General features: G+C 39.0%; 1 protein-coding gene across 1 annotated transcript in view; it reads right to left on the minus strand.

Moving 5' to 3' along the window:
* The window catches only part of SAG (S-antigen visual arrestin), a 29,312-nt gene that overhangs the window by 3,176 nt on the left and 14,121 nt on the right, over nucleotides 1–12,015 (minus strand). Inside the window, exons 5-15 of the mRNA XM_075863955.1 lie at nucleotides 10,427–10,620; nucleotides 10,206–10,265; nucleotides 8,846–8,913; nucleotides 7,988–8,123; nucleotides 6,752–6,836; nucleotides 4,807–4,879; nucleotides 4,289–4,426; nucleotides 2,378–2,455; nucleotides 2,043–2,066; nucleotides 686–741; nucleotides 446–455 (exon numbers count right to left, since the gene is read on the minus strand). Coding sequence (XP_075720070.1) covers nucleotides 446–455; nucleotides 686–741; nucleotides 2,043–2,066; nucleotides 2,378–2,455; nucleotides 4,289–4,426; nucleotides 4,807–4,879; nucleotides 6,752–6,836; nucleotides 7,988–8,123; nucleotides 8,846–8,913; nucleotides 10,206–10,265; nucleotides 10,427–10,620 — 922 coding nt within the window. The remainder of the gene's footprint in view (nucleotides 1–445; nucleotides 456–685; nucleotides 742–2,042; nucleotides 2,067–2,377; nucleotides 2,456–4,288; nucleotides 4,427–4,806; nucleotides 4,880–6,751; nucleotides 6,837–7,987; nucleotides 8,124–8,845; nucleotides 8,914–10,205; nucleotides 10,266–10,426; nucleotides 10,621–12,015) is intronic.

Consider the following 12,015-nt stretch of genomic DNA (forward strand, 5'->3'; position numbering starts at 1 on the left):
GAATGTAAAAAAGTTTTCAGACTGAACTGATTGAAACCGATGGAAAAATTATTGATGTGTCGTTAGTTAAAATTCCAATTCTGTCCCTTAAAGTCTTCTATTCCTAAGCATTGAATTGTACATCCAATAATCCACTTGAATAGCTCTTATAACCTGCATATCAGTGTGTAAATTGCATTTTATTTTTTTACAATTCAAGACTGATTGTTATTAGTTTTATTCACTTGCAGGCTGCGCACTCGGTTTATTTCAATATGGGGCAGAGTAGGAGTAGACATGAATTACTGCAGTCCTTTACTTCCGTCCTGCTGATCTCCTCTGCGGGAGCAGATAGGGGGATATAGCTAAAATTACTTATCATACCAAAAAAAGGGAATTAGAAGCGACTTGTTTGTCTGTAGAGAGAACTAGCTTTAAATGCTATAAACATATTTGTGTTTCTTACCTTTCTTTAGCTGCCATACGCCAGAGCAAATAAAGGGAATAAAAAAACGTGTTTAATGACAAATGATTGGCCAATATGGCAGTACATGAGTCCAACAAGACTTATAAATGGCTATTTAAAAAAAAATGCATGGAACCTAAGGTAAAACTAATAAAACATAAAAAGAATCTCTCATTTCTCTTTCTCACACTTTAAGCAAAGATTTTAGGCGCCCAGCAAGGATTTTTAGTCATCACATACCTCCACCGTCTGGCGTAGGATGCATAAGAATGAAAGGAAGTTCCGTAGAGACTTCACTGCAGGGAAAAAAAGGAGATAGGCTGAGAAATGTACCTTGTACTAAAACATAGACAACCTAGGTAACTTGGTCAACTTGTGTTTTATGACACTTGGAAAGATCACAGCCATGCTATATTAACCCTATAAATGTACGGTGTCGGGAGGCGGTATTTAACAGAGTTTGTAATTTACTGTCGAAATTTTGGGTGTTGTATTTGTTCAGATGGCCGGAAGAGATTTTTTGTTTTTACCTTCCCACATTCTAACAGCCATAACTTTTTCCTTTTTTACATCGATGTAGGTAACATTTTGCGATAATCATAATTTGTTTAATCTATATTAACTTTTATAATGGGGGAAATGCAGAAAAAAATAAATTCCACCATTTATTTTTACGTCATATACCTGCCACCATAAATCATGCGATAACTATATTGTAGGGATTATTAAGGTTACAGGAATACCAAATATGTCTGTTGTATACGACTTTCTGATGTTTATTTAATAAAGTGTATGATAAAAAAATGTGTATATTATATTTTTCTTTTTTTTTTTTTGGTCCTACTAGGGGACTTTTTATTATTTTTTGCTCCCTATGATGTTCTGGTTTATATCTATATATCTGTATATACCACTGCATTCTCCCTGTGAAGAATAATACCATTTAGACAGGGAAAATTCTCTCATTGGTAGCAGTGCAGCCTGTGGCCACTGCTAGAGTTTCTGCCTCCCATGGAGAATATCTGAGTTTGAGACACGGTACAGACATCTTACAAGGATGGAAAAAAAATAAAGTGTGCAGAGGTATCCCCTGAGCACATGGGAAGTGTCTGGAGGGCCCCTTTACTAGAGAAGTCCTATCATCTTACTAGACGCAGATGCAGAGGACTCAGAAGCAGCAGCGAAGAACAGGCTGTGAGAGTTTGACCCCCATGCTTGGTCATCGTTCTCCCTAAACATCTGCTTGCCGAGTGCTGATCAGCTGTGCTGACATGGCAGCGCCCCTTTACAGTGGGACAGTGATGCGCACAGGTCGCACATTCCTAAGGCTGGCCTTAATCCTAAGGATATTCCATTATTGTTCAATCAGTGAGGTCCCCCATCGATCAAAAGAAGTGGTCCCTCCAGAATATTCTAGACACGGCATCACTCGTCCATGTGCTTTGTCTGTGTATTCCAGCTCAGCCTCATTTAAGTGAATGACACAGAGCTGCAGTTGCGTTGCAGAAATCGCCAATTTTCGAACGATCCGTGGGTAACGCCGTGGGCCCCCAGCTTAATTTGTGCTAGCACTACAAAATAAAAACAAATAAAGTACCTTGAAGTCATATCTCCCAATAATCTGCCAATAAAAAATATAGAAGAAAAGAACATTTTAATTTATTGAATCAATACATAAAAGACAAGGGAATAGTCTGCACGCTACTATCCCTGGAAAACATATCCCTCTTTTTAAATCACAAGTGCAAAACACACTTTCATAACTTACTCTATAGAAACAATCTTAGGGTATGTGCACATGCTGCAGATTCTTCACCCTTTACATTAAAATTGACCTTGTCGCCCATAGCAACCAATCTCAGTTTTGATAAATCTCGCCCAATGTGTTTTTATTTGCAAAGAAAATGTTATGACCTAACATCAAAGACTTACCCAGAGACGGTGAGAGTCACCTTAATCTTGTAATCCACCAGGATTCCCATGACAGTGCGATCAATACCTTCCTTCAGGCTGTAGAAAGCATACATGATAGGTTAGTTATCTGTTTTTAGACAGAAAATATATATTTTTGTACAATACTAGAGTGTTAAGGCAGATGAATGAAGGACAGAAAATTTAGAATATTTTATTTTATTTTTTTAAAAACACAAACTTTGTGGAGTAATAATAGTGACTAAAGTCTCGTTCTCTTGCTTAGAATACACAGATTTTTACTTAAATAGGCTCTGTCACCAGATTATAAGTGCCCTATCTCCTACATAATCTGATCGGCGCTGTAATGTAGATAACAACAGTGTTTTTTATTTAGAAAAACTATCATTTTTGACGGAGTTATGACCTATTTTAGCTTTATGCTAATGACTTTCTTAATTGACAACTGGGCGTGTTTTACTTTTTGACCAAGTGGGCGTTATGGGGCGAAGTGTATGACGCTGACCAATCAGTGACCAATCAGCGTCATACACTTCTCTCCATTCATTTATGCTGCACATAGTAAACCTGCGTTGTTCACTATGTGCAGTTACTCAAGTGTCCTGACAATGAATAGACATTACCTCCAGCCAGGACGGGATTGTATTCAGAATCCTGACACTTCTCTGACGTCTCGAAAACACAGAAAGAACAGAGCTTGTAGCCACAAAATTATATTTAAACATACAAAAGTTTATTAATTACATATACACAAATACATTTATGTAAAAAATATATGTATAAAATACAGTATATTAAAAAGGACGAGACTCTAGAAAAAAGTTTCAAGGAGCAGATATCGGTGATATCAATATGCAAATTGGGTTGGCTATATTGTCACAAAAACAGAATCTCTCAAATGTAATAAGGAAGTCCCTCATATATAAAGCGTGTAAAATAGCAGTAGTAGTCCGATATGTGTTCCAGCACAAAAGCCCCAACGCGCGTTTCGCTATCGTATTGCTTCCTCAGGAAGCAATACGATAGCGAAACGCGCGTTAGGGCTTTTGTGCTGGAGCACATATCGGACTACTACTGCTATTTTACATGGGTAAGCCTTGTCCAATGCATTTTTCTCTCCCAGTAACCATATTAGGTAGATACCTGATTTAGATGTTACACTTAGTATCTAGATCTCCACAAAGCATGTCTCTTTATACTGGATTTTTGTAAATTTGACCACGCTTTATATATGAGGGACTTCCTTATTACATTTGAGAGATTCTGTTTTTGTGACAATATAGCCAACCCAATTTGCATATTGATATCACCGATATCTGCTCCTTGAAACTTTTTTCTAGAGTCTCGTCCTTTTTAATATACTGTATTTTATACATATATTTTTTTACATAAATGTATTTGTGTATATGTAATTAATAAAATTTTGTATGTTTAAATATAATTTTGTGGCTACAAGCTCTGTTCTTTCTGTGTTTTCGATATATCTAAATAGAGTTGCCTATCTGATTATACATGGGAGGTCGGTCTTTGATTTAGACCTAGCCCACAGTACTAATGCGTTTTGGAGTGCATATATTGATTACTTCTCTGACGTCTGTGGTTGATTTACAGAACAGCAGGCGTAGTCTCGATTTAAATGACAGTTTACAGCGTAATCTCGCGAGACTACGCCTGCTCTGCTGTAAATCAACCACAGACGTCAGTTATTAACGTTTGTTAATAATAACAGTGACATCATCATCTATGCATTTCATAATTTAATGAGATTCGGCAGGTGATTTGTGGAGAAGAAAAAGATTTTTGAAATACAGTGAATTTTATTGACCAGGAGTTACTTTTAAACCTTTAAGGGAAATGCTTTTGAAAAGAAAAGAAAATAATTTCCCATGTACACAATTCAGTTTAACTTACAGAGTGCTGGATGCCAGATTAGTGTCCTCGTGCTTCAGTTTTCCATCTAGAGCGATTTCCCGTTTTTCTCGGTTATATGCCAGGAGAGGCAGCAGAGTGAAGGTGTGACTATAAGTGGCCTTGGATGGAACCTTATCCCTGGCAAAAGAAAATGTTTCTCATTATATTTGAATGGATATCAGCAGCACTAGCTCAAAAGACATATAAATACAAATTGGTTGGCGCACGCCTTAGGGACATGGTCCGGTGGCCCCTTGATGAACAAAAACATTTTTTATTTTTTTTGTTATTATAGTTTGGGTATATCCATAAAGTGATGTAGATAATCTATGGTTTAACTGTACACAATGCTTGATAACTGCAGTAACACACATGATCCTATACAGTGCATCTTATTATAGCCTAAAATACTAGGGCAATGTTAACAATCAGAATCCAGCAGCTATCTTGGTGAACTGTCCATGCTATTCTAATAATCTACGTAATTAATATCCTTATATTATAATCGCTTTACTTACCCAGACTCATCCAATGCCACAGTTTTGGTGTAATAGTCACTGGAATACAACACCACATTAGCGACCTGTTCCACTAGATGAAGAAAAGAAATGAGAATTAGTTACACTTCTAGTAACATCACACTCCTGGCCATCCGCTCTACAGGGAAAAAGCCAAAGGAACCTTAGTCCCTTTGTTCTCGGGATTGGCCTTGGTCCCAGAGGCCTTGGACCGATCATAATGTTATGGTATATCCTAGCAATATGCCGTATTAGTTTTTATTTACCTGTTAGCACTTTTACACAATTAACACGTTTTATGATAAAAAGTCATTTTTGTGTCTCTGAATTGCGAGAGACATAATTTTTTTATTTTTCAATCGATGTAGCCATATGACGGCTTCTTTTTTGCGGGACGGGTTCAAGTTTTTATTGGTACCATTTTGGAGTACAGATAATTTATGAACAAATTTTTTTAATATCTATTTTGGGGTTAATATCTAGTTCTGGGTGTATGTGCAGAGTAGGTCCCCACCTATGGAGGACGCCTTGTCGTGGCAGGTGGGCAAACACTTTTTGATCAAAATGTGCACTAAGAACCTCCCTATTATAAGTAGATTTAGCTTTAGTGCATATTTATTTATATTTAGTGGTTTAGGTGGCATTAGTGTCGCAGGGTGCTGTCGCCATTTTTTTGTGTGCTGTGTATTTGCAGTCACAGTTCTACTTGCACCTGCATACACGTTTTGTATCATTTTGTTGTAATGTGCTGTTCAAACTTTTGTGTTGTTTATGTGATTCATATATGTGGGGTTAGTGACTGCCTCGATGTTTTGTTCTTGCACTCCTCTCATTCTGCCCTGGGTGATTTTAATTAGTTTAATGCAGGTTCCTACCATCCCCAGATATATGTAGGCTTAGTCCCAGTTCTGGGTGTATGTGCAGAGTAGGTCCCCACCTATGGAGGACACCTTGTCGTGGTAGGTGGGCAAACACCAAAACGTGCACTAAGAACCTCCCCATTGTAAGTAGATTTAGGATGTAATGCTTATTTAATTATATATAGCGATTTAGGTTACATTGGTGTTCGCAGTGTGCTGCCATTTTTTTATGAGCTGTATATTTTGGGGTTAAGTTATCTACTGCCCGTCACAATTGCAGCGGTACCTAAGTTGTAGTTTATTTTTAAAAAATATATAAGTAGCAATAATAATTTTGATTGAAAAAGAGATTATTTTTTATTTAACTTTTTTGCTGGGGTAATTAAAATTAAACTTGTATTATTTTTTTATAAACTGTATTAAACACAAATTTTTTTTTGTCCCACTAGGGGGCTTGAATCAGCGATCCTTTGATTGCTTGTATAATGCTTTAGAATACTTAGTATTCTAAAGCAATATTAGGCCATGCCTCTATCTAATGTGCAGATACCAGCGGCAGACCTGGGACCTTTGTTAGGCCCCCGGCTGCCATGGTAACCCATCGGCGCCGATGGGTTGACAGAGGTTGCTATTATCCTTGACATCTAAGGGGTTAAACTGCTGGGATTGGAGTTATATCTCCGATCCTGGCAACTGCCACAGGAAACTGGATGAGTATAACAGCGACGCTCCTACCGCTGATCTCGTTGGTACACTGTGCAAAATCCAAAAGTTCAGAGTGACGGATATATCCGTCGCTTGTTGTTAATGGGCTAAGAGAATTGTCTCGGTAAACACAATTGCTTGTAGCATATCTTATGTTAGGATTGCATTCAGGACTGTCTTCCAGGTAGTTCTCTACACCTACTAGTACATTTTCCATACTTTGTTATGATTGTCCAATATTCTAGAATTATTTATAATCTGACATACTTTCCACCGGTCAGTTAATAAAAATGTATGTCAGAATTTATCAGATAGGACTTATATAAACTGTGATTTTCTTATTTTAGGAATAAAAATTTTTGGACAATATTATATCTTACCTGATGTTGATATTTTTTTAACAGTTTTCTCTGAATTATTGGTCACCGTAACAGCAACAGAAATTGGTTCTCCATGATAAAACACCTGCAGGTAATCGTTACAGTGATTATAATCATTGCTCTAGGTGCAGGTTTACAGTAACATTTTACTTTATTATTCGTTCTATTACTATTCAATATCATTTGTGAAATTCTACAAATATGTGGCCCACATTTATTATACAGTTTACCCCAGGTTTTGGCGTAAAATGAGGCAAAGAAAGTCACAAACAGTGACGTGTGACAAATTTGCTCAAAAATTTTCAACTTTTCTCGTCGTTCAACTAATTTGGAAAGTGTCAGGAAAAGTAAGACATAGTGTGGACCACATATAATAGATGGAAATGGCGCAAATCTACACTTGCTGATTTGATTTTTCAAAATGCACCAAATTAATTAAGAGGCATATACCTTTTTCTGCAACTACTTAGAATGGCATAAGGTTACACCGGTCTTGGTAAATGTGGGCTATTGAGTTCAAAGGCCAGTGATCAAACCCAAAAAGGAGTCTGTAAAAGTTCACTCAATTTTCACAATTTGAAAGTCAGTCAAAAAATGTATTCTACAACACAAAATATCATTTTTGATTCTTGCCTTAATATAAGACAAAATGTATAAAGTAACATTGAAATCAGCTGCTCATTAAACACCATGGACAGGGGCGTTTCTAGGGGTGTGGGCTGGCGAGCATATACCCGTGTGCTGAGTGTCAGGGGATGGGGCCAACATGCCACTCTGCCTTAATCAAGGCATTTATATATAGGACTAGGGCCTTTACCATGCTAAACCAGACACAACAAACAATGACAACATATAAGAAGACACAGTTACCATATCTGCAATTGTTAGGCCTCATGCACACGACCGTAGCCATGTGCACGGCCGTGTTTTTCAAGTCGGAAGGCCGCGGAGTGTCACCCGCTCGCCGCTCGCAAATTGCGACCCGTGCACATGGCTGAGTGCATTATTTTATATGAGCCTGGACCACAAAACACGGCCGTATTAAGACATGTCCGTTCTTTTTGCGGTCCAGGCTCCTGGGCCATACACGGACCGTGGAAACCACAGTCTTGTGCATGGGCCCATTGAAATGAATGGGGCCGCAATTCACCCGTGGATTTGCGGGTAAATTGCGGCTGCAAAAATAAGTTTGTGTTCATGGGGCCTTAGTGTGATAAAGTCTATGTTCTATTTTACCTCTTTGGCCAGGGAGGCTGTCAGATGCAGGGGTTTGTCTGACATAAAGAACTGCCAGGAAGTTTCTGCCCGGGGCTTGGGTCCTGGTTGGTCAGGAGCGTATTGGATTTTGCGGATCAACAAACGCACAAAGTTTCTGCATAAAAGAAAATTATGGTTTTATCAATAAATTCAGATGAATATAATAAAAGCAAAAAAAAACCTTAAAGTTTATGTGTACTTGTCTTTGTTAGAAATAGCCTACCGCTTTGTATATACAGCTCCCATGTAGACCTATGTATCTACATGGTTACAGGCTATAAACAAAACCCTGTGTGTAGTCTGATTTTACAGTCCTGCTACTTTCCATCTGTCCCCTTTTCTACTGTCTGTAAGGGCCTGTTCACATCAGCGTCACCCTTCCGTTCATGGGTTCTGCTAGATCTTTTAGTTGGAGGAAAGCATGAACGGAAAGGCAAACGGAAACCTTACAAAACGGAAACCATTTGCAACGGAAGCATTACCATTGAAATGAAGCGTGACGCTGATGTGAACACGCCCTAACTCAGCAATAAAAGGGGACAGATAGGAGAGAGTAACATTAGACTGCAGGATTAGATACAAAACGGTGATCAAAACCATTTGTAAAGTTGCTTTATTTTTTATTTTAGATGCACTGGAGCAAAAACAAAACATATATGCAAAAGTACATATACCCTTTGAAGAGACTAGTAGTGAATCCACCCAGTTTTCAATTCCTCTTTAGTACAGTTATTGCCGTCTACAGTTGGTAATGTGTTTGATTTTAAAGGAAATGTTGAGAAGCCATAATTTTTAGTTACAATAGAAAAATGAAGACATTTTAAAACAGCAACTTACTTCTTGTGAATCCTTTCTTCTAAATTGCTCGCAGAGAACGCTTTAATCTCAAAATCCACACCACAAGCCTTAAAATTCAAGGAAATAAATCGAAAATATCAAGATTTCATAAATCCTGTGAAATAGATCAGTTTGGTTTACATCCAAGTTACTTGATGGAGGGGCAGTTTTTATTGGATTTGCCCATCTACGAAGTACACAGAAGAACGAGGAGGATGTTCCTGATTGCTGCTGCAGAACTTGATCACAATTATTGTCACCTATTAAAATCTTTTTTAGTCAAATGTACCATATCTGATCAAGTGGGGCTTGAGAAACCTGTCAAATGTTGTGATGTAGTTCTGCAGCGGCGCCCTGAATTATCCCAATTAGTATTTCTATAAAACATTTCATTTTGGTACCTTCCCTGTGAACCAAGGGTAAGCATACCATAGAGAGACCATGTGGCTCATATGGGGCCTTTGGAGAGAAGTGGTGCCAGCCCTGAATGGTCCAATCCCCTTCGCTATTGGATGGTGAGACCCTGTACAAGGCTCTCTCTAGAGGACCTGCATTGTTAGTAAACAAAGGGGAGGGAGAATTGTCCCAAGGGTCATAGAAAACTGCGTGGTGGAGAAACAAACACCCGGGCCTTTTGTTCCATTTTGATCTTTGCTATGGGGCACCCTCTCTCCTACGCAGTGGAGAAACTACCGTAGGGGGCGGGGGGCTCTATCTACAGGGTGGGTCTATATAAAAGATGAGTGAACTCGGTAGTCCTGTCATTCATCACGGGGTTGTCAATCCACATAAGCAGGTTATGGACAAACACATTTCACAATATCTTACCATGTCCTTGAAAAATTGTGATCAGTGTATTTCTTTACAGTTTACATCCTAATTCTTAGAAGTTTGAGCACATTAAGGGCATGTTCAGACATGGCAAATTTTTTCCACTGCAAATTCGTGTCAATTACGCAACGAATCTGCAGCAATATTTGCATATTTGGCAGGTAATTCAGATGTTGCAGATATCACAGCAGACTTGCCGCAGATTTCAGCCTCTGCTTCTCCGGAAGAGAATGTCCATGCTGCAGAGTTAAAATTCCGCACTGTTATTTCCGCAATGTCTGAACTAAGTTACCTAAATAGGTATAGAAAACAATGTAAAAAACGGCTGCTGCAGATTTCCACTGCGGACTGTCAACCGCAATTCCACCATGTCTGAATGTGCCCTAAAGGTAAACATGGTGGCATGATGAGGGTAGTCGCTATAGATCACATGGTCGTCTTGTGCATTTATTTTGTTCTAGATTGTTCTGTAACCAGAATTCTCAATTCTGTAATGTTACATTTGTGAATTCCAAATGAATTTACTCACTTTTCCCATTTCCGATGGAGCTGGTTGAAGACAGACTGAGCATGGCAAGTAATCAGGAAACTATAAGCGAGAACATAATGGATTAGGAAAGAATCAAATCCACTAATGGTATTTCTTAAATATACGCTCTAAATGGGTAAAAATATACTTTTATGTATCTCTACTGGAGAGATATTCATGGTACAGAACACCATTGAGCAGAACAAGTAATAGGTTATTACCGCCATCAAGAAGGGGTAGGCATTGTTTCCCAACTTTTTCATCAGCCTTTCTTGGACTTTGGTGAGACATTTCACATCTTCCACAGGAGGATAAACCTGGGTCCGTGCAAAATATAAATCTTTGCGAAAGGTGAGGCCGATCACATCAATATCCTCTTGACCATAGCGGAATGCACAAGTCAGTGTGACATACACTGTGGAACAGATAACCAGAAGTGTACAGTACATGGGATAGAGAACTCCTGTACATAATAAACACTGTAGATGTGTTAGCATAATGTTCCAGCAGGGTCGCCATCAGAGCAGTAAAGGAGGTACTGACATCAGCAGCCTGGCCAAATAGTGCCCCCCAACCAGCTGGGAGAAGTCACCACACAGTCAGAGTGAAAAAATAAACTAAGATTCTGTTCAATGGAAGCTGTATAACTGCATATGTAGCGAGCTTCCCTCAGTGGTGGCTTAAGGCAGTCACTTTTATATTTCAATCTTTGGGTGTGTGAAGGGAAGCAGAGGATTTGGTGTTCTGTAAAATATATTATGAAATCAAATTTATGATACTTTTAGCCAGACAACTGGTGTACATTACAGGAGAAATCTACGCCAGCTCCTAGCTGGCGAAGATTTCAGTTTGTGGGGCGTAGCGAGGTAGAGCCCCATGCCTCTACCTTGCCAACCCCCTGCCCCCCCCCCCCCAGATCTCACAACCCACCTCCGAATGCAGACATAAAAAATAAATATTTATTCTCACCTCACCTCACCGCTTCTCTTTCCCCAACTTGGTCCCCTCAGGATCCCTCTTCCTGCCGCGGCTCATTCATGGTAGTGGCGCCAGGCAGCGTCACTACTTAACATCATCCGTGCTGCATAGGTGCCACGGCATTAAGAGGGAGCCGGAGGGGACAAGGTTAGAGAAGAGAAGGGGTAGGCTGAGAATGTATTTTGATATGACGCACAGCCAGCAAAAACACGTGACACATTTATTAAGAGATGTTCACCTCCTAATACTTGTTTTGCATCTTACTTCAGCGAATTGGTTATTAAAACTGTCATTTGGAACACCAGTATTATAAAAATCTTCAATAATTTTCTGAGATTTCAAAAAACATGTCAAGTTTATATCATAGAGGTCCAAATTGTGAGATCCTAGCTCTACTAGAATAAAGGGGCAGGAGGTTTTTGCTAAACATGGTGCCCCTTCTGGTGTCCCTGTGTCCCATTTTGTAATCGTCGTGATAGATAAATTGTGAACATTTTAGACAAAAATTTAAAATGAAAGATATTTTTTCTAATCAGGCCATCCTTAGGACTGAGGCCTTCTTTTGGGTCTCTTCTTATGACTGTTATTTATGTCTGTGGTGCTGTCCTAGTGTAGAACGGACAGAACACGGATTGAACACTGACACAGTAAAGTCAATGGGCCAATTTACATGTTCATTGGTCCGTTCAGAAAAAGTCAGCATGCACTACTTTGGTCTCACGCTAGACTTGCCCATAGCCAATGGGTCCTTTAAGAAATTGGACAGCACACAGATACCATCCAAGTGGGGTCTATTTTCTACGGATGGGTTGCTAGTAGACACTGAAAAGAA

This window comes from Rhinoderma darwinii, chromosome 4 (genome assembly GCF_050947455.1).
Source record: "Rhinoderma darwinii isolate aRhiDar2 chromosome 4, aRhiDar2.hap1, whole genome shotgun sequence".
In the NCBI taxonomy this organism is placed as follows: Eukaryota; Metazoa; Chordata; class Amphibia; order Anura; family Rhinodermatidae; genus Rhinoderma; species Rhinoderma darwinii.